General features: G+C 48.1%; 1 protein-coding gene across 2 annotated transcripts; it reads left to right on the top strand.

The window, feature by feature from the left end:
• Window positions 1-1891: 1891 nt before the first annotated feature.
• On the top strand, window positions 1892-26165 carry CCNQ (cyclin Q). Of its 2 annotated transcripts, none has more exons than XM_081844558.1 (6): window positions 1892-1918; window positions 17790-17901; window positions 18811-18994; window positions 19981-20113; window positions 21085-21312; window positions 25092-26165. In XM_081844558.1, exons 1-6 carry the CDS (start codon window positions 1907-1909, stop codon window positions 25179-25181), a joined length of 759 nt encoding a protein of 252 aa, XP_081700684.1. In that variant the 5' UTR covers window positions 1892-1906; the 3' UTR covers window positions 25182-26165. The 2 variants fall into 2 exon arrangements, with proteins under 2 accessions (XP_081700684.1, XP_081700685.1); XM_081844559.1 differs by lacking the exon at window positions 1892-1918 and adding an exon at window positions 15188-15336.
• The last annotated feature ends 593 nt before the right edge of the window (window positions 26166-26758 follow it).

Below are 26758 nucleotides of genomic sequence, written 5' to 3'. Positions count from 1 at the left end.
GCTTTGCAGGCAAATGGTATGTCTGGGGCTGGCTAGGGGGAGCTTTCCCAGGCCCCTGTGGGGCAGTGTGAGGAGGCATCTCTCTATAGGGTGGGGGGGCAACTCAGAGACCAGGGGCGGCAGCAGTGGCTGCCCAGAGGACTCCCAAGGAGAGGGAAGAGAAGAGGCTGAGGGAACCCTCCACAAGGGAGACTGTTCGAAAAGGGGTGAGGGGCTGCTATCTCTGCAGGCAAGGGGTGACATAACTGGGTTCCTGAGCCCCACAGGGGTGCCGCAGAAAGTGTGTAGTTGGTCAAGGGAGCCATGGACTCAAAAAGGTTCAATGTGCCTATTGAATGAAATGTCCTTGCTTTTGCTGCAGGGTTTGTTTACGGGTTATTGGAATGGTTTTGTTGTTTTATATGGTGTACTTTTTTGGTCTGTCACCTTTCTGTAAGTGACTTAGAGACCTTTTTTTGGGGGGGGGAATAAGTCAAAATAATGGAAATGGTGATGTGTGCTCATTTTCCCCCACTAGTGGGACAAGCATCAGCTAGGTAGAGGACTGAATGCAATTGAGATTAGGAGAATAGCAGAGGGGAAAGGGTTAAGCACCCTTACCTCACTCTGCACCAGCCTAGATCCTCACTCCTATTCACTTTAAGTGTAAATAAATCCCTACTGTTTGGATGCAGTACTAAGCCTTAACCATGGTAGCATCTGCAGCTTAAGGGCTCCCACTTGGTCCCTTTCTTCCTCCAGGAAGGAAACAAGCCATGCAGGAGTTGACTTAGTTCTCTTCCCAAACTACTGATCATGATTTGTTTTGCTTTGAGAGAAACAAGCCATAAGCTTTGTTCAGGTGAAACATTAAAACCAGACATACATCTCATCCAGGATGTAAATTAAGGATAGGAGGCATATTATTGATGCCATGTGTGGCAAAGCAAGGCCTCTCACACATTCCAATATTTCAGATAATTAGTTTTAGATTTGTTTCTGTTTGTGTTCACACCAGGAGTGCTGACCAGGTCTGTGCTCAGTGTGTGTGTGTGTGTGTGTGTGTGTGCGCGCGCCTTACAGGCAGCACAATCCTAAACATGTCTACTCAGAGTAAGTCCCATTGAATTAAAGCCTAATATTATGAAATGTAATAAAAAAATTCCTTCCAGTAGCACCTTAGAGACGAACTAAGCTTGTTATTGGTATTAACTTTCGTGTGGTGTGCATGCACACAAAAGTTCATACCAATAACAAACTTAGTTCGTCTCTAAGGTGCTACTGGAAGGATTTTTTGTTTGTTTGTTTGTTTCAACTACGGCAGACCAACACAGCTACCTAACTGTAAGTAGAATTATGAAATATATGCTTTTAAAAATGTGTATATCACAAAATTCGTACAAATATGTGTATATTACGTGGAAATGTGCACCAAAATTCTGAGGAATTCTCATGAGGACTTTTTTCAAAAGAACTCACAAACTGGTGTGAAAATGACCTGTGAACCAAACTTTAGATTAGAGAAATAGGAAACCAAGAGAAACCGAAATGGACTTATTTACTGAGCTCACAGTGCTCACAGCAATACAGGAACAACCTACAGAACAAGAGAACAACCCGCATAACATCTTTATTAATGCCCTGTTTCCTTTTCTCTTTTACTTCCAAGATGCAGCAATAACTTATGAAATGTAGTGTGAAGGCCAAGGACTTAAGACAGTTTTAAAAGGGGATTACACAGATTCATGGAAGAAAAGGCTGTCAATGGCTTGTCATCACAATGGCTATGTATAATTCACCCAGAATTAGAGGCGGCATCTCTAAACCCCAGTCGCTAAGGAACCACAGAAGGAGAAGAAGGGTGCTGCCCTCATGTTCTGCCTGCAGACATCCCTTAGGCATCTGGCTGACCACTCAAGGAAACTGGATGCTGGACGAGGTAGGAAGTTGATCTGATCCAGCAGAGTTCTTATTATGTCTGCAACTCAACGCAAACACCTTGCTGAATGGTCAGTGGGCCAGCCATGACTCCACTGTTCCCCGCAGCTTTTACTTAGCTGAAATGCTGCTGGTCTCTTTGAGTGTATCTCTCAGATGGCACCATCTCTTTTGAAAGGGGGAGACATGCCAGGAGCACATCATCAGTCAGGCTCACACACAAAGGAGCAGAGAGACGGCAAGAATCATCCTGACAAACAAAGGGCTAGTTTCACAGGCCAGCGATCAGCCCTTAAAAGCCTCCCTCCCCTCCCCACTTTAATGGAAGAAGTAGTGAGTATAAACAGATGATCTCATCCCTTGGCTGGTTCATTCTGTTTCTCCATTACCCACTCAAGAGATGCCAGTGTGTGATTCCCGTACTCTCGGCAAAGCTGAGCCAGAGCAGAAAAGAAAGCACAATTTATGATATATGTCAGAGAAGTCGCATGTCCTTTATTAAATTTCTTTCTTTCTTTCTTTCGATCAGAAACAGTTGCCTAATGCTTCCCAGACTTCTGATATAAAAAGCACCTTTATTTTCTTCCTCAATTAAAATTGGAGTAGCACTTCCCTCTTACATACTCCTGGGAAGGATTACTTTTAACAGGTGAAAGACAGGCAGGCATTATGGAACAGGATGTGGAAACTGGTGGTTGTTTCCTTAAACAAACTTCAGCTGCGTTCTGATGAAGCACCTGTATTTGGGACACAAATGTTTAACCCAGCCTTTGCCAGACTGGTGCCCTCCAGCCAGATGTTTTGGACTACAGTTCCCATCAGCCCCAGGCTGATGAAGGCTGGGATAGCCATTTCTTCTACTTGCACTTTGCAATGCATGTCTAGCACTGGCCTGGTTCTCCCTGTAGATGCACAGAGGGAGGGCTGGACTAAGGCTCTGTCCACACAACAGCCTGTTTAAGGGACCCTGATTGCATAGGCTCCTGAAGATGCTTAGGGAGTCAGGGCAGCATCCTTCTGGCCTGAAGATGCTCTGCTGCTTCTGTCCATGGCCTCTTGCCTGGTGTGTTCACTGCACTCTTGGGCTGGTGAAGAAGTCTGGAAGGCCCTGAATTCCTAGGGCCCAAAGGAAGGTGCTGTGAAGGTCCTGGCTCTGATTTTATGGGCCATGGTCCAGTGGGAGCCAGTCTAGTCTGCACCAGCCTGCCAGCATCATGTTTCCTGAGTCCCTGATCAGCACCATCAGGCCCAGAGCCAGGAACCTGGTCCCCCTCCTCAGCTTGTGGCACCATGGCTTCCGACTTGGATTCTTGGTTGCTGCTGGACCATGAGGCCATGCACAAAGAACTGGGATGGGCAGAGGACAGCTCTGTTCAAGTCTGGTTTAATGATACAGGACCACAAGGAAGGAGAACAGGAGCGGCTCATCAACAGTTAGTGTGGAAAGCTGACTCAGCAGGCCGACAGGTCACTTGGTCATAAGACTTCCTTACTTTGGTGAGTTGTAACAATTTCTAAAATGGCACCTAGGCATATAAATTAGCATAGGTTAATAAATATGTGTTGCCCTTCAAAGTAAGTGTGTGTGTGTGTGTGCATGCCTGCTGCATTTCCTTTTCTTTTTTGGTTGATGCAGAAATGGCCATCCCAAGATCGAAAATGTTGCCGGAAAGGGGACAATTTGACAACTCTTCCTGGGCTCGGATAGTTCAGTTGGGCTGGAGGAACAGATAATTCTATCCATTGATTTTTAAATAAGGTTTAGCTCCCATCATAGAATAGCAATGACATCATCTTAAATTCAGGGTTGCATGAGTCATTCAAGAGACTATACCAAGGTGAAGAAAAGAAAGATAACATGACATAATATGGTCTGTGGAGAAACAATTGGTTTGTTGTATAGGCCTCTTCATGGGGGAGTGTTCAATCACGGGGCCTTATCTATAGCTTTTGCTTATGGCTGGATACAGCTGACATAGATAGATATAGATATAAATACAGATATAGATGATAGAGCTATAGCTATAGATATATGGATTCAACCTGCTGTGTGTTTTTCAGTCTCAGCATCCCTCGATACAACCTGAAAACCTACATCCAGGAGAATCTTATCCAATGCAGGGCATTCCCAGGCTGTCTCTGTTTTTAGGTGGGTTTCAATCACATGCCAGCAAATTCAGGTTGCACAGTTATGATTGATTTCAAACTCTTGCCCAATAACCCCTCTCCCAAAGTGGGCTTTTTGCAATCTGGGAAGTGACAGAATAAGTGTAGGATAACATTTGCTTGATGTGGCATTGTCTAACCTCCCTGCAAACAAATCAGAATGAATGTTCAATTAAGCAGGTCATCTGCAAGTGACAAAGCTTTTCATCTGTTTCTCAGAGGGTGCTTCAGACGGCTGCTATTTTCAGGTGGGATTCAGTCACATAGTCATAGTATGACTTTGCTTACATTGCATCCTGTAATTTCTAAAGGGCAAGCGGATGGTGCAGCGGAATTACAGGAGCAGTGCCCTTAAGCGCATAGCCACAGGCCCACAACCAGCCATGCTGCTCCTGCTCTCTGGTGACGGGGGTGGGATCAGTGTCGTGGGGATGGTACCTGAAAGAGGAGGGAGCTGTTGAGGAGGAAAGGTGTGCCTCAGAGCCATGCTAGCCACAAACAGGCCCTCATCCCTGGCATGTCGGTGGGTACGGGGAGCTGCCAGTTCTTTGACTCTTCCCACCGATGCTTCCCAGGAGTCTCCCTGCCCTCAAGCTAAGGGTCATTGTCACAGACACTTTGTCAGGATGCAATGATTTTAGCTTCGTATACTTGATTTTATAGTTTATACACTTAGCTGGAGTGCAGCCATCTTGGCTCTTGAGAGAACCTGTATGAATGTGGAGGTGGAACTGTCCATCTTATTTAAGATGATGGTGCTGATGGTGCCATCGTTGTGGCTGGTGCTCTTTCCTGCTGGCACTATAAGCTATGCTATCCTTGCACAGCCCAAATCTCTTCCCGGCCCCCTCCCAGCTGTCTGGCTTTGCTGCCTCCTTTCTCAGCCCTGTTTCTGCTGGAGCCGGTGACCGCTGAAAGAGATTTGACACTGAGTGAGGCTGCTATAAATAGAAAAAGGAGAAAAATCAATAACTAAGAGGCCAGACATAATGCAATTGTAAACCACACTGTATCCCATCCCATAGTGCTTGCTCCCCCCCCCTTGTGTCTTGGCTACCTTGCTTATATTCCTCCCCCTCTGCTCCCAATTGACATTTTAACCAAGATGGTGCTCTTCTTGAATACAGAGTATTTTCAGTGACAGGAAATGTACTTAAGAACAGCTCAACGTAGTTCCCTCCCCCCCTTTAATTCTATATGCACAACAGTTTCTAATTTCATATTTGGAAAAGTTCTCTTTCTGTTCTCATTCTCACATAGCATGTCCCCAAATAACCTCCAAAAATGGGATAGGCAGGGATTTTCATTTAAAAGTCTCAGTACTTCTGAATCACAGCTTATTAAATTTATTTTTCCTGGCAAGGGAAAGTCAATTCATAGTTTGAAAGCCTTTGAGGCTGGAAATAGTACATATCATAATGGCTGTGTAGACTCCTGTCCAGTTTTCAAAGTGCTGAGATGTCCTGGCCTGCAGTACATTCACCCGGTCTGGTTTCCTTGGGAAAGAGGTCACTGTACCAGAAGCGGTTTGAGAATTGTGCCACCAGTTTGGCCACACTGGGTGCTGTGCTGCAGGGGGCGCCACTACAGCGCTGCACAGTGGAGCATGAGAGGCAAAGTCTGCCACTGGCTGAACAATTACTGGCATTCTGTGGTATATGGTTTGTGTATGCATACATTCACATACAGGTTGAGCAGATCTCCAAGCCATGCAAAAAAGAAAAGAAAAGAAAAGGTCAAGCACGTGTGAATCAGCATCCTATTGCAGAGCCCACTGCATTATTATTCAGAGGTTCTGTTGTGAAATAAAGATAGTACAGTCTGTAAAAGGCTGCACTTATACCCATTTACCCACTCTGAAGTAAGCCACATTGAACTCAGATGTGCATAAGATGGTCCTGTAGACCTCTGGTCAGCAGCTAATTTTCCTGAAGGGTCATTTAGAAGGAGGGGGGCCACAGGCCAATACATCTGTCCTCTTCAGTGGCCTGTCAGAAAAGCTCCATTGCAAAGGAAGCCCATTTCTTCACACCTCCTTATCTTTTAAGAGCTAGGAACATCTCTCAGATTCAGCACCTCCAATAGTTGACCTATATTCTAAACCATTTGGACTTGTATATTTGGATGGGCAGCTATCTGCAAGGTCCACCCAAGACATTGTGCTGCCTGAGGTGAAAGACAAGGTGATATCTCCTCCCCATTCCAGATATAGAGGCTGACTGCGTTGGTGGTTGAATCTTGCTTCAACACTGGTGACCAGGCTGATGTCCTCCCTAGCACACAAGGGCAGCAGGCTAGCTTAGAAGTCACAGGGTAGACTGTGGCCCTCCACGCCTCTCTGTTTGGCCCTTGGAAGTGTCCCCAGGCCACACTTCCCACTTGCTGTGCTTCACAGCCCAAATATGTTGGTCTGACCAGAATGTATCCTTGCTTATTTGGATAAAGAAATGGATAGGAGCATGTGAGGACGGCTGTGTACACATTCCTGCTTACTCTGCGTCCAGCACGCTCCTACTGCTGCCTTGTGAGGCCGCAGACACACAACGTTAGCCGCAATACACGTCTGTTTTGCAGTTCCCACCAAACCAGGTCCAATCTGATTTGAAACAGTAAGTCAAATGGACACCTACTTCCCCTCTCTACCCCCTGGTGTAGTCAGACTGTGGGAAACTTGGAAATATATCCAACTATAAATGCTGCCCAAGGTGCTTTTCTCACTGTGCCTAATGGTAGGGATGGCCCTGCCTGGGTCAGGCAAGGAGGGCTCATCCATGGCCACCTGGACTGTTGTTTGACCCTGTTAAATTTGGACAAATGATCCTGAGATGGAAAGGAGGAGTACGTGGTGGTCTGAAAACATCTCTGCTTCCTTGCCTTCTCTTCCCCATGACCTGCAATGTCTTCTCTCTCCCTCCCCCCCAAACCCAATTTGCAGTTAGCATTCTGCCCACGGATCAGCGGTGACTTCAAGGAGATGTGATACCTGAGACTTTTAAAAGGCTTGCTACTTGACATACTCCTAATGGGTCTGATTGATTCTCAGGCTGTTCCCTGCCTACCCCACCCCCATGAAGGCTGCTGGAAATCAGCATAGATCCTAGCTAAACAGTAGCAAATAATAAGTTGTTCTCTCCATGTTCCCCCAGCCCAGGGAAAAAAAGTTTCCAGTCACAAACTGATGGCTCACATGTGAATGGAAACCACGGTAACGGGAAGTGGGGGGAGACTGTTTTAGCTTACCTCCCTATGATGGTGGTGGTGGTTGTTGTGTGTGCGCATACACACATAGCGCTGTGGTTCTTCAGACAGTGCATTACTTTGTGGCAAATGTAGCACATCAGAAAAAAGGGCTTGGTAGCTTTACCTGCAACGGCCAGATGGAATGAAGGTTGGGAATCATGAATGCAGAGCGAGTCTCACCAGGCTTAATACGTCTAGAACGGCTGCCGCCTACATCTCTCCTCTTACTGCTTCAGCTCTAGATGCCTTTTTGCATTTATAGGCAGCTTCCGCAACAACATGGAAGCGACCTTCTAGAGAACAAACACTAACAAGCTTTGGGATGCTACAGTGTTCTACCTCGTGCCAAACAGCGCCATGCACCTCAAAAGCTTTGTTTCTTTGATCAACCCAACATGGCTGACCATCCAAGGAGCTGTGACGCCACATGTGAGAGGGGCTGGATCCGTGTGAAACATGGCAGGCGAGGGGATGCCTCACCAGCCTCTGTCCACATGCCCCTTTTGTTCATTAGATTGCAAGCCCACCAACCTCTGCTTTACATGGGTCTCTCTCTCTGAATCTGCTCCACACTTGAACTGGGATCATTCTTCTTGCTTGGCTCAGAAAGAGGCACATGCAGCAAACACTCTGGCTTCCATGGGGTTGAAATGGAACCTGCAGTACAAAGGTGAGAGTCCCATCCATTGCTGCAGCTGCTCTTCTCTTTGGCCTTGGCTGCTATGGCAGTGTGGACCTCGGAAGGCTCTCCGTGAGGAAATGTGGCCTTTGGGCTGAAAAAGTTTCCTCACACTTGATATAAAGACGCAGTTCTGACACCGGCTTTCTTCAGTAGCACACGGCTCCATGTCCCTGCAGTAAAGGTGATATACAAACGTAATAAGAAAACCTTAGAACTAGAAACCAGCCTTACAAGGTGCTTTCCTCGGGGCTCTTTGCAAAGCTTTGCAGTTATTAATTGTTAAGTTGTGGGTGAACATATCAGACGACACAGCGATTCTTCAAACAGCTCTTCTTGAACTGAACTGAACTGAAGGGCTCAGTCAGCCTGCTTATATAGAGCTCCAGTACCATGTTACTGTAACAACTTTCTAAAACTATCCAATCACTGAACGTCACTTTCGAGCCTTCATTTGCATAACTATCTACAGTATCCATCCAATCACTGAATGTCATTTTCGAGCCTTCATTTGCATAACTATCTAGAGTATCCCCCTGCTGGCCCAGGGTGAGAACTTCAGTACATAACATTAATCTATTCCAGAGGCCAGAGGAGGTGAACATCTGGCCCACAGGCCAGTTTTGACCCTCTAGGCCTCCCCATTTGACTTGTAAGGCTGTTTCCCCTGCAGGCCCTGCCCTTGATGTCAAAGTGATGTCAGGCATGGGTCTGGATCAGCTGCACCCTGTGGAAAGCAGGATTGACCTTCCTACACATCAGCTGAGGGGCAGGGAGTTCAGTCTTTCTTTGTTCAGGTGCACGAGCAAGTTCCCTGTGGGAACTCAGATGATGTCAGATGACTGAGAGGTTGGGTGGTTCTGCCTATCTGTCAAAGTTGGCTCACAGGATAGGGGTTGATGAAGATCTGGCCCACTGGGCCAAAAAGGTTCCTCTTCAGTCAGTCATGCTCTTTTTGGGGGGAATAAAAGATAAAGGTAAAGGACCCCTGACAGTTAAGTCCAGTTGTGAATGACTCTGGGGTTGCAGTGATCACCTAGCTTTACTGGCCGAGGGAAGCCAATGTTTGTCTGCAGACAGTTTTTCCAGGTCATGTGGCCGGCATGACTAAGCCGCTTCTGGCGAACCAGAGCAGCGCATGGAAACGGCTTTTATCTTCCTGACGGAGCAGCATGTGTTTAGCTACTTGGACTTTGACGTGCTTTCAAACTGCTAGGTTGGCAGGAGCTGGGACAGAGCAACGGGAGCTCACCCCGTCGCGGGGATTCAAACCACTGACTTTCCAATCGGCAAGCCCTATGCTCAGTGGTTTAGACCACAGCACCACCCGCATCCCTTTGAGGGAATACTCCATTCCATTTCCCCCACAGCAGTCACCCAACATTCTGTGACCACTAAGAATGCTCAATCTTTGTTTTTTGGATTATTTTCTAAATATTTTGTTTCTGTTTCCAGAAACTGTGGGTTTCGCACGGATGGTGCCCCTTTGACTACATGAGCATTGGCACTGAAATGATGAATTTGTGTGCTCTCTCTCTCTCTAATAACATTATTGATACACTAAAAGCCTACCCCCCACCATCAGAGGGAAGGGGGCTGCCTTCTTCAGTAGCATGTGGCTCTGTTCCCCTCAATGAGTCACACAGATAATCTAGTAAAACAAATTCCTTGATCTGGAAATACATCTCTGTCGTAGAGTTAAAAGCTGAACCCCAGCTTTCTATTTTCTGCCTTTATTTAATTTAGAATAGTTTTGTTGCCACTTTATAATCCTGAGGGTCTCTCAAACTGCAAAAAAAAATCTCAATAAAAATCACATCCAGGTCTGTTATCAGGGACATTAATGCCAGAGTGTCTCTGTGGTGCCAGGATTAGTCAGCAAGCATTTCCTGCCTTGGTCTTCCTTTTGGCTGCCACGTGGCTTCTGCCTGGTAGGTAGCAGAGCCTCCTTCTAGGCACAGGACGGGTGCTGGACAGCTGGACCTTGCTCAGCTCATGATGGAGGTGCATCTTCCCTTTCTGGCAGTTGCCAGGCAACAGCTCCCTCTGAGGCAAGAGAGTAGGGCTGAGCATCTGGAACAATGTGGGAACCTCTGTTCAAAGGCAGCACTTAGGAAATTCATTACCACATGTGCCATGGCAGCTCCCATTGCCACAACCTCAAGGAAAGTCCAAAATCCAGGGAGCTGTGTTGATCCAGGAGACATGAATTTACATCCCTGATCATCCATGAGGCACAACTGTGGTTCTGGGCATAATTTCCAGGCAGTGAACTGCATTGAACTCAGTAGTGCTTACTTCTGAGTGCATAGATTCAACTTGCAAATCACACTGTACTTTAAGGCAAGACCCAGGAACACCTTCAGCCAACTGATATACAACATGTAGCTTAGAAAAGCAAACAACTTTGCAAAGTGGTGTTGTCATTTTAAATTGCGGGCATGAAGTAGGAACCCCAACAAAAGAAAGCCGTCTCCAGCCTCGCCTTGTTTATTCCCCATCCTTCTCCGACTTCCTTTATGTAATTTGCAAGAAACTTGAAATCTTCTTTACTACCTCATTCCATTGTCAAAGCAATGAAGGTTCATTAGCTACCCCCTGGTAAACAGATATGGCAGATTTGATCTTGTTTCAAAAGCATGCACAACTTGTTTGACCAGGGATTTGTTGTTGTTGGCATCCACCTGTCTTAAGAGACAATGGAGTCATACACTTCAGGGGGGGGGGGCGCGGGCGGTGAAGTAATACCACTGGAGAATCACAGCACCTGCTGTGGCTGCAGAGACCAGTAACTTGTAACTGCTACCGCCTGCATTGTTTTTGCTGTGTTAGCAACACCAAAGGAACCTCCCTGTGGTGCACGCTTGGGCAGAGTGTATGGGGGTCCTGGGCAGCCCAGACAACAAGACCCCCTCTCCTGGCCTCACTGATGTGGTCCAAAGGAAAGCAGAGCAATACATTTGGCACCAGCTTGGCTGCAAGAGTTTCCGGAAGGAGGCATACAAGAGACTACTGTGGAACAAAAGGAGTATGTGAGTAGCACACCACATGAGTGCGGTTCTCTCATGTTTTAAAAAACTATTGTCTGTCACTGGCCTAGAATTAAATATATTTCTGCTAAAATGCAAAAGTAGCTCCCACTATGTTTATCCTGATTTCTCAGCACTCAGCAAAACCCTCACGATGCATCTCTCTGAAGGGTCAATTCATTCTGTTGCTTGTGGCAGCAGTCCCGTGCTCAGAGTTTTCCCTGTGTTAAGTGCTCATGCTGCTCTTTCTCACTGAATTCAGACGGAGTTCAGCCTAGGAGATGGCCAGGTTGCAAGCAACGCCTCCCTCTGCTCTTCTGACCCAGGTAGTAGCTGGTGATGATGTGTATGAAACATTTCTGTCAAGGTTGTAGTGTTCTGCACACCAGCAGTGCAAGCTGCCGAGTATCAATTACTGATGGGAGTACAACAGTATGGAACAGTTGGCAGGTGCCAACTCATGGCTCCTTTGCACAACACTGCAGCTTGGCATGATGTGGCTTCTGGCAAGGGTGCTATAGAGAAGTTTTAATCTGCCCCCCCCACCCCCCGTGTTAATGAGATTCAAGCAGGATGTTCTAATGGGAGGAGGGGAGGTAAAGGGGATTTAAAAGAAGTTCACGAGCCCCACCCTTGACTCACCACCATTTCCCCTCTTCTAAAAGCAACCAAAGAAGCCGTCACAAAAGGCAAGGGAGACAGATCCCCTCTGCCCCCCCCTCCATATATCAAACACTGGTTTTCAGCTACTGCAAGTCTTAGATACTTTGAACATGTAATCTAAGACACAAAGCACAGGTTTTAATATAGTGGAAGATTTTCACATTCTTTATTGGAATAACTCAGGTGAATATAAACTGTTAACCATCAGGGCTGTGTGATATTGAGGAAAACACAGGAAAACCTGGGAATATGTTAGCCTTGTTAGAATTCACCTTTGAGGAAGCTTCATTTACTATAAACTAAATTAAGCTACTTTCTGCTCCTTGTGGTTTCAAAATTCTGTTCTGAGGTTCTAAACAACTTCAGCCTTTGAACGTTGTTGTTGTAATACTACTACTACTACAGTAGTAGTAGTATACTGTCCTTCAACCACAGATCATAGGACAGTTCACAACATAAAAATACACAAGAATACATCACAAAGCAAAACGAAGAATAACAAGCCAATAAACTTTCACTCTCCTTCAGGAGTCTCAAAGCGGCTCACATTCTCCTTTCCCTTCCTCCCCCACAACAAACACTCTGTGAGGTGAGGGGGGCTGAGAGACTTCAAAGAAGTGTGACTGGCCCAAGGCCACCCAGCAGCTGCATGTGGAGGAGCGGAGACGCGAACCCGGTTCCCCAGATTACGTGACTACCGCTCTTAACCACTACACCACAAGGCCAAGGCCACAGCATTATTTGCTGTGGCACACAGTATTCAAGCTCTGATGTTCCAGAAAATGTAGGTCATGTTTTGTTTGTGGCTTTTATCTTGCTATCTGAATGTGTTCCTTGCACTTCTGTTACCTTTAAATCTTGTTCACTGGGTTTTTTCTTCTGGTGTACCTCAGTGCTCAGGGTGCTCTTCCAATTTACTCTATGTAGCTGGTGAAAGTTAGGTTAGGCTTAATAAATTTGCATTTACATGTTAATAATTCGCACTTTGTGAAATCGACTCTTGACTATGGATTTGAAAGTGCATGTCACAATAAACTGCTTGATTTTTCAGATGCTGCAGGACTTTTTCACTGTGACAGAGACTTGAACCTTGGAGGCATGTTCCTCAACAGCCTTCTAACGAAAAGGATATCCTCCCAAATGTTGTTTCAGACCCCCAGTCACTGCAGTACAAATGCATAAATTGAAAATGTGCAACCAGCCATGAGTTGAGCAGTCTGCATGAATGCAGGGCATTTCCTTTTTTACCAGGCTTCATTGGAGAACTCCACTAGAGGCTGGATGGGGTTGGGGCTGGTGAGGCAGCCATGGGCTCTCCCATCCATTTTTTTCACCTGCCTCTATCATTTGCCTCAACTCCCACCTACCAGCCTGCTTGGCGAAGAAGTGTGTGAATGGCAGCACCGGATGGAAGAGAGGCAGGGAAAGCCCCATTCTCAGATTTAAGGGGGGAAACTCTGGGTTGCAAACTGACAACTGTGCTGAAACTGACCAGAAGCTTCCAATAGGGTAAACACCATGTGTTTTCCTGTAGAAACACCATGGTGCACAACTAGATGCCCTCGTCTGCCCCAGCTGCAACAAAATATGCCTCTCCTGCATTGGTCTCAACAGCCATAGCAGGAGCTGTAACTTTCCACGGGTTGACTTTGCCCCCCAATGGCACACTCTTCCTGAGACAGACAGATGCCATCAAGAAAACCAAGATCAGCTGGTTCTGATGTATATTATGGTATAGAAAAAATAGGGGGGTTGGCTTTTGCTGCCCAACTCCCCAAGGGACTGAGTTCCCTAAGTCCACGATCAGTCAGAGATGAATGGATGGAGGCAAGATCCATAGAAAGCAAGGCAGATCTTTATTTTTCTCTTGCAACAGAGTTCCCTCCCCTCCTTGCAAGGAGGTGGGAGAGACCCAGAACAATGGTGCGCAAGCCCCTATAAAGACTTTTGAAATTGCCCACCCTGTAACCCAAGACCACCCCCAAAACATACCTACATCACAGAAAGAGGTGGTCTTCAGCAGAAATTGGAGTGTGTTGCTTCTCTCCTGTCTGCCAGGATACCAGATAATGCCTTCCTTGATTGCATTTTCTGGGCAGCCTGGCCATTCTTTTGAGATGGTAAATAGTTACTGAACCTCTTACACATATTGATAGTTTGCTCAGCTTAACAGATACTTGCCAGACTGTTTTTGCAGTGAGGTGTAAGCCCCTACAGTCCAAAAACAATGGGAAAGCTTTACCCATTTCCTTCCTCCTTGCAGAGAAATACTTGGTCAAATTGGGAGAGTCAAAATGGCTTCAGGATTGCTCCTCTGTATTATTTCAGAGATGTGGTTTATGTATGTTTGCCTTGTACATTTATGAACATTGATTCTGTATTTGAGACCTGAGAATTCTTATAAAAATTGCCATTAATGTGCATGGTACTTTACAGTCTAATACTTATTTAGCCGTGGTTCCTGCATTGCAGGGGTTGGACTCGATGACACTTTGTGTCCCTTCCAAGTGTAGAGTTCTATGAATCATAGAACTGTAGAGTTGGAAAGAACCATGAGGAAACTTAGCCAGATGGGCGGGGTATAAATAATGAATAATAATTATTATTATTATTATTATTATTATTATTATTATTATTAGAGTGTCATCTAGTCCTACCCCCTGCAGTGTAGGAATATTTGTCCAATGTGGGGCTCAGACCCCAAACGCTGAGTAAGAGTCTCATGCTGTACGAACTGGACTATGATTTATATTATAAGATAAACAGCAAAGCAAGTGGAGGAGGCAGGGCAAAATGTTGCTTCAGTTGCATTGTTTAGGCTTAGGTCTAGTGTACGCTGCTGCTTAGCTATTTACTCAGAAGTAAATCCCGCGGTGCCCAATGGGAGGCTTCCTCCTTAGCGATGGGTAACTCCGGACTCATCCATCCGTCAGGCCATTTGGTTCCAGATGAATTTTGAACCGGCACCCTCTCGTGGGGAATCGTTGTAAAACACGCCACAGCTCTTTCCAGTTACAGCTAACTCGCATCTTAAAGCCTAGGATACTTGCACGACCACAGGTTTATGCGGGTGGCGGGAAAAGAAAGAAAGAAAGGAAGAAAGGAAGGGAGAGTTGGCGGGGGACCTGTCCATGGAAAGAGTTTTGGAGCTCTCTGCCTTGTTCCCGAAGCCTGGAAGGCTCCAAAAGCTCTTTCCGCGGTGTGTTCCCCCGTTTGTATTCTCCTGGTGCTCACGGAAAAACCTGCCCGGGCCAGAGCTTCAGGTCTCCGCTTCCCTTGCTTCCCGAGCCCAGGCGTGTTTCCCCGCGGAGCCCGGCCGGGGGGCAGCAGCCGGCCAACGCAGAGCTGCGCCTGGAAGGGGCTCCGGCACGTGGGAAAGAAGTCTCCGCCCAGGCCAGGAAGGGAAGGCCGGACGAGGGGCGGAGAGCAGGAAGAAGAGCGCGCGGAGGAAGACGGCGCCGCGCCCGAGAGGACGCCTCCGGCCCGGCTCCGCCTGGGGGCGACGCGCCAGGGAGCTGCGCGCCGGCTCGGCTGCCTCGGGGTCCGCGCGGAGGCGCCACGCAGCGGCTGCAGCGCGCGGCCGGCCGGGCTCCTCCTCCTCCCGCGCCGCCAGCTGCGCGCCTCGGCTCCCGCCAGTAGCAGGTCGGCGGCGGAGGCGAGCGAGTGCCCGGGGGGGCCCGGGGCGGGTCGGGGCCCCGGAGGGGGGCGAGGGCGGGGCTGCGCCCTCCTTTCCTTTGTGCGGAGGCAAACCGGGGAGGCTCGGGAGGGGGGCGAGTCCCGGGCGGGGGGGCGCGGGGGGCTCTGCAGGGCCGGCGCCATCCTTAGGGCAGCCGGGCAGCCGCCCAGGGCGCAGACCTCTCGAGGGGCGCAGTCTTATGCAGAAAGACCGTCGTTGCATCTTACAAAGTTCTGATAACATTTTACGTTTGTATTTTATATTTTGAAGCATGTTATAATTTGTACAAGACATGGGTTTTTTTGGACAAATGGAGGTGAGCAACTAAAAATATTGGGTGGAAGTACTTCGCCTTACCTAGGGTGCAAAATAGATTGGCACCAGCTGGGCCGAACTTTGCAGACTCTGGGTGCTGCTGCGTAGGCCCCAGCGCTCTGGAAGTCTGGTGCCCTGGCACTGTAATGCCAGAGGGACTTTCCTACCGTGGTTCGGGGCCGGGCATGGTGTGCCTTTCTTGCGCTCCTCCTTCCACTCCACTGACTGGAGAACCCATTCTTGGAGATAGAACGGGAGCTCACCCCGTCACGGGGATTTGAACCGCCGACCTTCTGATCGGCAAGTCCTAGGATCTGGACTCGCTCTGGACACAGCGCCACCCGCGTCCCCCCTGATCTCTTACTGTTGCTCAAACCGGCTGGGGCTTTTGGGCGTCCCAGCAGTACCACAGGTTCCTCCATCCCTGTCTTTAAACAGTCGTGGCATTAATGAATTGTGGGTTTCGCATTGGGGAATCTGGTCAGTCAAGGTGAGAACAGGATGCTGGGTTGGAAAGGCCATTGACATGATCCGGCAGAGCTCTTCTTCCCTCCTGATTCATGTTTGTTGATTCTGAGTGTTCATACTTCCTCTAGAGTAGAAAAGATAGCTGGAGGAGGAGAGTGGCTGCCAATATATATATCCACATATATGTGCATATATGCACATGCTCCCTCCCTTGCCTTCCAGAGCCATATTCTCTCGCAGGGGCTCCCCCACTTACGTAGAGAGAAAGACACATCACCCGCCCCCCCACACGAAGATGTATCATCAGGATGGGGAGGGAGGGCAGGTTTAACGCCCCCCCTCCAAATCCCACGCACACTGCTATTCGCTTTTCTTAACTCATTTTTATTGGATGGGGAAGTGAAGGCTTAAGACTCCCCCACCCCAGAAATCCTGAGGAACATCACCCACGAATCCTGCCTCTGCTGAACTGTGGGTGAGGTTTTCCCTGCTCTTCTGACATTTGAGGAGGAGGAGGAGGAGGTGTGTGGCCTTGGCAGAGGTGCCATGGGCCAGATCAGGCCTGTAGCCTAGTGGTTCTTCCTCACTGGCCTATACAGATACTTTAACAATGTCCTGCTGGGAACTCCTCTGATTTGTTTGCAGTGGGAGGAATATCAGTGTCGCACTCTTCCAGTTCGGCTTGCATGGCAGATTCATCTTCCCTCCTCCTCCCATGTGCTGTTCTGGGGCGTTCTCCAACACCCACCCACTCCCACCCGCACCGCTGATTCAGTGGAAGTAGGCCAGAGCTGCATCCCTTCTCTTAGTGTGTGCATATAAAGTGTTGCCTTACCATATGTTAGGAACAAGCACGTTCTTGTAATGCGGCATCAAAGGAGTACATTTTCTGGATGCTGTTTCCATTTAATCATGTCCTCCTTGCGCTACAACTTGCTATGAGCATGGGTGCTAGTATTGGGTGCTCCTCTTGACAGGAGTTATAAATAGTGCCCCCCATCTGTTTTAGATAATGTTTTGCTTTTAGGCAGAGATGGACTTCCCTCCATAAAAAGGTAAAGGTAAAGGACCCCTGACAGTTAAGTCCAGTCACAAACGACTCAGGGGTTGCTGTGCTCATCTCGCTTTATTGGCCAAGGGAGCCGACATTTGTCCGCAGACAGTTTTTCTGGGTCGTGTGGCCAGCATGACTAAGCCGCTTCTGGCGAAACTAGAGTAGTGCCTGGAAACGCCGTTTACCTTCCCGCCGAAGCAGTACCTATTTATCTACTTGCAATTTGACGTGCTTTTGAACTGCTAGGTTGGTAGAAGCTGGGACCGAACAACAGGAGCTCGCCCTGTCGCAGGGATTTGAACCGCCAACCTTCCAACCGGCAAGCCCAAGGTTCAGTGGTTTATACCACAGCGCCACCTGCGTCCCTTCCCTCCCTATCTCTCCTTAATTCAGTGCAGCCTGAGCATGCAACTCTTGCTAGACTGCCATGGCCTTAGGGAGTGGGGCAGGTGGTAGCAGCTGACTGTCAGTCAAAGGAATGGGACTCAAAGAGCAGCATCCTACTGGGAGCAAGGGGCTTTGCCTAGGCCGTTTCCTAGGGACGTTTCCTAAGGCAGTTTTGGGTTCTTTTTGTTTCTGCAGACTCTTTGGAACACACCAACATTCATGGATTCTGCTGGGTTGTCAGAGGCCGGTCAGGTATCTGCCGATGCCAGGACACACTTCAAAGTCTGCAGGTTCATCATGGAGGCAGGTGAGAGGGGTGCTGGGCTCTGTATTTTGTTGCAGCTGAGGAACGCTTGGTCAGTAGTGCCCCAATTCCTGTGAGAAAGGAGGGTTATGTTGGAAGGGGAAAGGTGATTTGAGGAGACACAGGACCAGGTGTGGCAATCTTTGTGGCTTGGAGGGTAGAGGGTCCTGCCTGTTTGGGTTGGAGGGAAGCCCAGAGCTGCGAAATGGAGGAATTGGTGGGCGTCATTGTTAGTCAGTGAGAAACAGGAAAACAATTCAAGCAGTATGCTCTTTTAAAATTAATGCTGTTTTCAGTTAACTGTAATAAATTGTTAAGCTCAATGACATTTTGTTTTTAAAAATAAATTACATAGTGTCGGTACTTTTGCACTCACAGGAAAACTGAAAGGTGGTGGAGGCAGGCTTGGGGTAAAAACATTGTCTGAATAATTTGTCTTATATCTCCAAAAGGAAAAGGCTGGTTGCTTCATTTTAGAACGGAAGCTAAAACGTCAAGGAAAATCAAGAAATATTGTTTAGGAGGAAATCTGCCCTGATTGAGGGAAGGGGGAGCCCATAGGAATCTCGAGGGTGGAAGCGACATTTAGGTGCCTACAGGCAGAAAATCTGAAAGCCCCTTCCTCCCAATGGTTAAAATGGGATGTAATCCACTGGAAAAAAATTATGAGTCTGCATCACTGAAAGGAATTGGATCTGCGCATGGTTTGGCACAGCTCCCATTCATTTTAGAGAGGTTTGTGCAGGAGAACTTCCCAGTGGATTTTCCCTCACCACAACCTTGTTAGTTTGCCCTCTCCCTCTTCTGCACTCTGCTTTGTGGCCAAGCCACCTGTGAGTCAAGGGGCCCTGCAGTTTGCTTCCCCCCTCAGTCCCCGGTCCTTGCCTTCCTGATTCTCTTTTCCATTGACAGGTGTGAAGCTGGGCTTGCGTTCTGTCCCCATTGCCACAGCATGCACCATTTACCACCGGTTCTTTATGGAGGTGCCTCTGGAACCTTATGATCCCTACTTAGTAGCTATGGCTGCCCTTTACCTGGCGGGGAAGGTAGAAGAGCAGCACCTGCGGACAAGGGACATCATCAATGTCAGCCACAGGTAATAGGGGCCGAGTGTGAGCGCTGGACTTAGCTGTATTAGGAGTATATATCTACATGGATGCAGAATAAGGCAAGCAGTTCAAATTTTTCTATTCCCTCCCCAACAGCCATTCCTTAGCCACTGAGTACGCTTTGTTCTCACTGGCTTTTTTTGGGGGGGGAGTCCCTTTCTAATTTACTTTTTTTGTACTTTTGCAGACCTTGGGGTTTCCCCAAGCCTGCTGATTCTGCCTTCTTGTGCATGAATAGTGGTGTTGTACCTACATAAGGAAGCATACTTGGAGAACTGAGTTTGCTCTTAGGATGTACAGAATGAGGGATTATACAGTTGTGCCCCTCCTCACTCATCTTGCCATTGTATCCTCTGCTTTCCACAGTGGGTGGGTGTTCTTGCAAGAGCAAGGAATAACAAAACTACCCCTCTTTTAATTTGGTTAAAGACATACACATCCCCACTTGCTTTTCTGAACTGCTTAAATCCAGTTATCCTCTTGACTGGCTTATGTCAAAGTTTATTCACAAGTGGCAGTGCAGACATTTGCCCTGTATAGTAAAATTTGTAGGTCAACCCTAATGTGAACAGCCCATGTGGCATAAACAAAAAACGACCCTTGCTGCAACCATCAGCCAGACTAAAGAGAAAACTGACTTAAAAAGTGAAATAAATGCTTTATCCATTAGGCTTTCTCCTTGTTGATTAAAAGTGCCCCCCCACCAATTAATCAACTAACAGCTGTAGTTGATAAATCTACTAGTTATGGGGAACAAAGGCTGTAGCCCCAGTCAGAATTCTAGGCAAGGGATTTGGCTTTCCACAAGATTTCCATAGAAGATTGTTAAGGCTTAGAAGGAACACCTCCCTCTGTAAGACATTTGCACGCAGCTTTCTTTGGGTGTTCAGAGAAAGAGAAAAATCAGTTTAATTTGTCACCTGCAAGAAGGAACCCCATAAACCCCCAGAATTTTTCCTCTTCTCCCCCACAGGTACTTGCACCCACGAAGTGACCCACTGGAACTGGACATGCATTTCTGGGAGCTGAGAGACAGCATTGTCCAGTGTGAGCTGCTCATGCTGCGGGTGCTGTGCTTCCGTGTCTCCTTCCAGCACCCCCATAAGGTGCGGGCTGCTCAGGGTGGGGGCTCAGGGTGCAAACGGGGTGCATGACTTGCTTGGGAGGCAAAGGGCTACACCTTCACGACTCTCCTCCCACCTGGAGGAACTGTTCCTTGCACCCCAAGCCTCTGGGTTCTGCTTCCACCTTCCAGATGGGAACAGACTGCAGAGGGTTAGACTAGGAGGAACAGATCAGAAGTCACAGTTCTGGCCAGAGAAGGGAAGGGAAGCCAGACATAGTAGCCGGGAGGAAAGATGGTACCCAGCAACACTCGTTCCCCTAGTGGTGGGGGAATGAACCCAGGCAGGCTGGGAGCCAGCACTCCTGACTTTGGAGCCCTTCTCCGTGGTTGAGAGCAGGTGCAGTAGGATTGGACGCTGGGGCAGCAGGATGTAGGAATGCAAAAGCCAGTGTGGTGGCATGAATAAAGTACTGAGCTTGCGGGAGAGACCTGAGTTCAAATCCCTCACAAGTCATGAAGCTGGCCAGTTTCATCTGTTTTCCAGGGTTATTGTGAGAATAAAAGTAGAGATTTTTCCACTACCAAGTGGCCAGGTGGTCTTCAGTGGGGCTGGGGAAGCTGTGGCATCCACCGTTCTCAATCATTAGTTGGGCTCAGGTTGTGCCTGATGGGAGTCCAGCAACACTGAGGGCCACAGTGTCAGTGTTGTTCAGGAGTCATCCAGGTTTTTTCCTAAACCAAGGTGACCTCCATGCTGGAGAGCCACACACATGTGAGGACAAAGTGGGGGAAAGTTGTGAGATTGTGTTGTTAGCTCCAAGGGACTGAATCATGGGACCAGAAGCCAGTGGGGCTGAAGCAAGGGACATGGCCTTTGAAGAGCATCTGCCATTGATTTGCCACAAGCTCTGATCCCTTTTTGAAAGGAAGAGCTTTTGTGAGAGATGCTGCTCACAAGCGGAGCCCCTGGGTTTTCAGCCATCGCTGACACTTGCTGTTCTCTTTCTGCAGTACCTTCTCCACTACTTGTTGTCCCTGAAGCACTGGATGAACCGGCACAGTTGGGATCGGACCCCAGTGGCCGTGGCAGCCTGGGCCTTGCTGCGGGACAGCTACCACGGGCCTCTGTGCCTGCAACACCCCCCTCAGCATATCGCTGCATCCGTCCTTTACCTGGCCCTGCAGTGTTACGGGGTGGAGGTGCCTGCTGAGGCTGAAGCAGAGAGGCCTTGGTGGCAGGTAAGGGTGCGGGAGTGAGAGGTGGGCAGGCCGCTGGCTGGGGGCAAACAGTCGGGTATCCCCTTTCAGCCCGACCTGGACCTGGACTCTTGTCTTGGAGCTGGCCCACGCAGTAGCCTCCTTTCTTCTTAATGGTCCGTTTTTATGCTGAATCAGAAGTACGGTGGTACCTCTAGATGTGAACGGGATCCATTCCGGAGCCCCGTTCGTGTCTAGAAGCAAACGTAACCCACGTCTGCGCGTGCGCGGGTCACGTTTTGGTGCTTCTGTGCATGCGAATGACGACATTTTGAGCGTCTGCGCATGGGCAAGCGGCGAAACCCGGAAGTAACACGCTCCATTACTTCTGGGTTGCCACGGAGTGCAACTCAAATGCGCTCATCCCGAAGCACATCCAACCCGAGGTATGACTGTACAGGAAATGCCAGCCATTGGCTACTGTGCCTCTGCAGTCCATGGACTCCATGCTTCACACCAGCCACTTCCCAGCCGTTATACAGTCATACCTCGTGTTGTGTTCCGCTCTTGTTACGGACTTTCAGCTTATGAACGTGGCAAACCCGGGAGTGTGCTGCCATAACCAAAGCTGCCGCCGCTTCTGCTGCCACTGGAGCAGACTGGGAGGGCACAGCAACCTGCCGGGAGCGGGGGCTTTGGACCCGGCAGGTTGGCCTCTCCAGGAGGCCCTTCGTATTTTGGCAGCGGCGGCAGCTGCTGTTAGGCGACTCCTCATCTTGCCCTTTGTCATCCTTCTCAGACTCCTTCCTCTTCCACACAGAACATTTTGCTTAGGCCCAACCGCCCCTGGCGCACAGGGAGGAGCAGCCCAGAAAAAAGGGAGCGAGGGAGAGCGCAACCAGCACAGCAGCCCGGAGAGCGTGCACACACTGCCGCCCACTCCTCCACTCCCTCCCTGCAGCTGCCACAGTTGTCACAGTGCCCCCTTCCCCTTTCTGCCATGGGGGAAGTGGGGAAGTAGCTGCTTTCTGTGGCTATGAAACACTTCCCTTCGTCACTATAGACGGCGGCAAGAGCAGCCACCAGGGTGCAGACTATAGAAATTTTGTAATTAAATATACCAAGAAAGAAGCACACCAAGAACTCAGGCCAATGTAAGTTTCAATAGTGTAGAGGAAGTGGGCCCTACTCGCAAATCAATAGTCAATAGTAACAAAAACTAATTCATTCAGAAGTATGTATTCTGACAAGGATTACAAACTCAAATAGAGATTATGAAACAGAGATTACAAACTCAAATTCATAAAAATATGTATAACACAATAATTCATTACAGAATTAGAGATAAGAGTTTATGAGTAGAGATAAGTTCACGTTAGTCCAGATTCGTCGTGGAAGTCTTAGTTTCAATCATTGAGCAGAAGTCAGAAGGCAATTATGGATTAGAAACCAGGACAGGGCTCTGTTTTGATGTATTCACCTTCATCAGCTAATTTTTAAAGGGTCATGTAAGTTTGAAGACTTTCGGATAAATATATCCTGTTATTTTCTACGTTTCTCAAGGATAACAAGTGTGGGTAGATCAATGTGTATCTTGAGCTTGAGTTTGTAATCTCTATTTGAGTTTGTAATCATTATCAGAATACATACTTTTGAATGAATTAGTTTTTGTTAAAGGTAAAGGTAAAGGTACCCCTGCCCGTATGGGCCAGTCGTGACCGACTCTAGGGTTGCACGCTCATCTCGCTCAAGAGGCCGGGAGCCGGCGCCGTCCGAAAACACTTCCGGGTCACATGGCCAGTGTGACGAAGCTGCAGCTGGTGAGCCAGCACCAGCGCAGCACACGGAAACGCCGTTTACCTTCCCGCTATATAGTGGTACCTATTTATCTACTTGCACTTAGGGGTGCTTTCGAACTGCTAGGTGGGCAGGAGCTGGGACCAAACGACGGGAGCTCACCCCGCCGCGGGGATTCGAACCGCCAACCTTACGATCAGCAAGTCCTAGGCACTGAGGTGTTACCCACAGCGCCATCCGCGTCCCATTAGTTTTTGTTACTATTGACTATTGATTTGCAATTAGGGACCACTCCCACTATTGAAAGTTACATTGGCCTGAGTTCTTGGTGTGTTTTTTTCTTGGACTATAGAAATCTGCCATCTTGAGCCTGCAGAAGCATTGTGGAGAGTGAGGGAGAGGAAGGGTTATTATGGGATTATTTCTGCTGGGAATGGTGGTATTATTGAAGGAAAAAACATTAAAAGTGGTTCTGGTATTAGACTAGTGCAATGTAGTGGAATAATTTTTGGGGGGGAGGAGGAGAGGTTCAGGTATGGTGTACTGGCAGAAAAAAGCACTGTCCCAACTCCTCCCTAGAACATCTTGCGGAGTGTAGTAGTGTGTTGAAGTCACAAATCCTGTATCTCGGTTTTCCTTGCGGGTGTGGGCAGCATTAGCTGTGGCAAATCGTCACTCTAACAGGGTCAGGACCTTCTGTTTTCTCTGCTTAGGATGAGATTTGCCGTAGCACTGGTGTAGCTGTGAGCATGAGAAGGGTACTCTCCACCTCACTTTTCAAAGACATGGTTTGCCACCTCTCAGACTTTTGGAGGAACTCCTACAGAGCCTCTGAGATAGGAGATGTTGGATCAAGACCTGGTGTTTTAACTTGAGTGATGTCATTAAGTCGCTCCTCTTGGAGGTAGAACTCCTGTCCAGGTACGGGAGTTTCTGTGAACTCAAGGGGATAGGTGAGAGAGGCAGGGTCCAGCGTGGTTGACAATTAAGGCTGGAGACAGAAAATAGCTAAAAAATAAATAAGCAGCTGAAGGTGACTAGAGAGAAGCTTCACTTCCATAGTGCATATGCACATTGCTTTTGTCTTCCTGTTCCCTCTAGTGAAACAGGTATCCAAACCTGTTGCAGAGTTGAAAATAGGCAGAGTAAACGTACCACAAGCAGCAATCTACCTTTCTAATCTCTGTAAACTGGAAAACCACCACCACTGCCTGTTTCCACCTTAGTGACTTCCCTTCTCTGCAGAACCTTTTCCTTCCTACCTGGTTCCTTATGAGGAACAGTTGAAGGAGCTCGGTATGTTTAGCCTGAAAAAGAGGAGACTGAGAGGTATAATAAAGGGTAAAGGGACCCCTGACCATTAGGTCCAGTCACAGCCAACTCTGGGGTTGCGGCGCTCATCTTGCCGGCGTACAGCTTCCGGGTCATGTGGCCAGCATGACTAAGCCGCTTCTGGAGAACCAGAGCAGCGCACGGAAACACCGTTTACCTTCCTGCCAGAGCGATACCTATTTATCTACTTGCACTTTGATGTGCTTTCGAACTGCTAGGTTTGCAGGAGCTGGGACCGAGCAATGGGAGCTCACCCCATTGCGGGGATTCGAACCTCCGACCTTCTGTTTGGCAAGCCCAAGAGGCTCAGTGGTTTAACCCACAGTGCCACCCACATCTCTGAGAGGTATAATAGCCACCTTCAAATATCTCAAGAGCTGTTGCTTGGAAGAGGGAACAAGCTTATTTTCTCCTGCTCTAAGGTAGGAGAATGGACTTGAGTTACAAGAAAGGAGATTCCGACTAAGTATCAGGAAGACCTTTCTGACAGCAAGAGCTGTTTGACAGCAGAGTGGTCTCGCTCGCTTGGGAGGTGGTGACCTCTAATTCCTTGCAGGTTTTTAAGCAGAGGTTAGATGGCCATCTGTCATGGATGCTTTAGCCGAGATTCCTTCCTTGCAGGGGGTTGGACTGGATGACCCTCAGGGTCCCTTCCAACTCTACAATTCTCTTCTGGTTTTCTCTCCTTCTAGGTGTTCAGCGAAGATCTCTCCAAGAATGCCATTGACCAGATTGTCTTGGGCTTAATCCAGATCTATACTCTGGATACAGAAATTTCTTAAGTACATCGGGCCGTAAGGAGAAGGCTTCAGCGTCCCAAGTCGACTGGTCACTTTAAGTGGGGTTGAGGTGATAGTGTTGCCCCCTGAAAACACACCAAATTTGTATCCTGTTTGTTTTGAGTGACCCAGTAGAACAGAACGGGCTGGATTGGTGTTTGTGCCTGGATAGACTGTGTTCTGTGGTGTCCCTGAATCCCTCTCCAGCCTGGAATTAGTCTGAAGCCTTTGATCCTCTACTCTCAACTTGGTGCCAGCTCAGAGTCCATGGGGAAAGAAGAACATGGAGAAGGAACCTGTTGCCTCCCTACTACAGGTGAAACATGTTGCCAGGATATTTCCCCCACCTGTTTCTGGAATGGTTCCCCAAAGCTTCAACGTACCAGTCATAGATCTTGGATGAAGTACCATGACTCCATGACATCTGACAAAGACTCCACTGCTGTGAATGCCTTAATTCCAGAGTAAGAAAAATTCATGGATGAACTATGGCTGCCAATGGATAGAAAAAATGGCACCACTCATTTCAAGCCTCCTCATACCCCCTGCAGTTCTTTCCTCCCAGTGTTAAAAACTCAGACATATAAACTAGGAGCCAATTGGCACCTTGAATCCAGGTTGCGGTTGCCCCAACAGAATGCCTCTTCGCCAGGGGGTTGGACTAGATGACCCGAGTTCCATCTGTCAAGCTGAAATTTTGGCACTGATTGAACAGTCAGAAGTTCAATCCTTGAGTTCTTCCCTTTGCTCTTTCAAAACTCTAGAACTCGAGTTTCATCCAGTTACACGGCAGTATCTTCAGGACATGCCAAACTCTGTATGTTGATAGCACAAAATAATTAACGTGAGATTTATTGCCATGGAATGTGATGGCTCTTAAAAAGGATTAGGCAGATTCATAAAGCCTTGGTCCGTCACTGCTATTAGCCTTGGTGGCTACTGGATGCCTTACAGGGAGTAATTCATAAATAAAATTAAAAATAATAAGTAACGTGTCCACAGACAGTATACCTTTTGAGTGCCGTTTCATTCTTACACCTTTGCCTGTCCCACTTGGGGTGGGGGTCAATTCTTCATGCTTCATAATGGCCAGATAACAATTGTTAGCCCATCCTAGTGTGGCAGAGAAAGCTCAGGGACGCTGCCTGCCTTTGGCAACTAGGCCAGTGTGGGCCAACTTTTAAGGACATGCTGCAAGTCAGGTCGAAATGATGAGCCACTGCTGCTGCCATGTGCACTACAGTCCCCACGCCCCCATTTGTGGTTTGGGGTGGTTTTGCCCCCACCCCACTGTGAATGAGCGGAAGCAGATGCCAGTAGAGCCCTTTCTAGGGCATAGCTCTTGCGCCAGAGCCCCCTGCTGCCTGTGCCACTGATGGCTGCCAGCTCACCACTTGTTAACTAGATCTATTCCAGATTGACCTCTCATTGCAGTACATTTGCAGCTCAGCTCCTGCATGTCTGCCATATTTCTACTTTAGTATATTTCTACTTTATATACTTTATATTTCTACTTTAGTGACACACATCCTGAACTTGTAGGAATGACTCTTCAGTCTTCAGTGGCCCATGGAAGCAAA

The sequence above is a fragment of the Podarcis erhardii genome (genome assembly GCF_964252035.2).
Source record: "Podarcis erhardii genome assembly, chromosome: 17".
In the NCBI taxonomy this organism is placed as follows: Eukaryota; Metazoa; Chordata; class Lepidosauria; order Squamata; family Lacertidae; genus Podarcis; species Podarcis erhardii.
The sequence above is the reverse complement of the archived record's forward strand: the minus strand, read 5'-3'. Positions and strand labels throughout refer to the sequence as shown.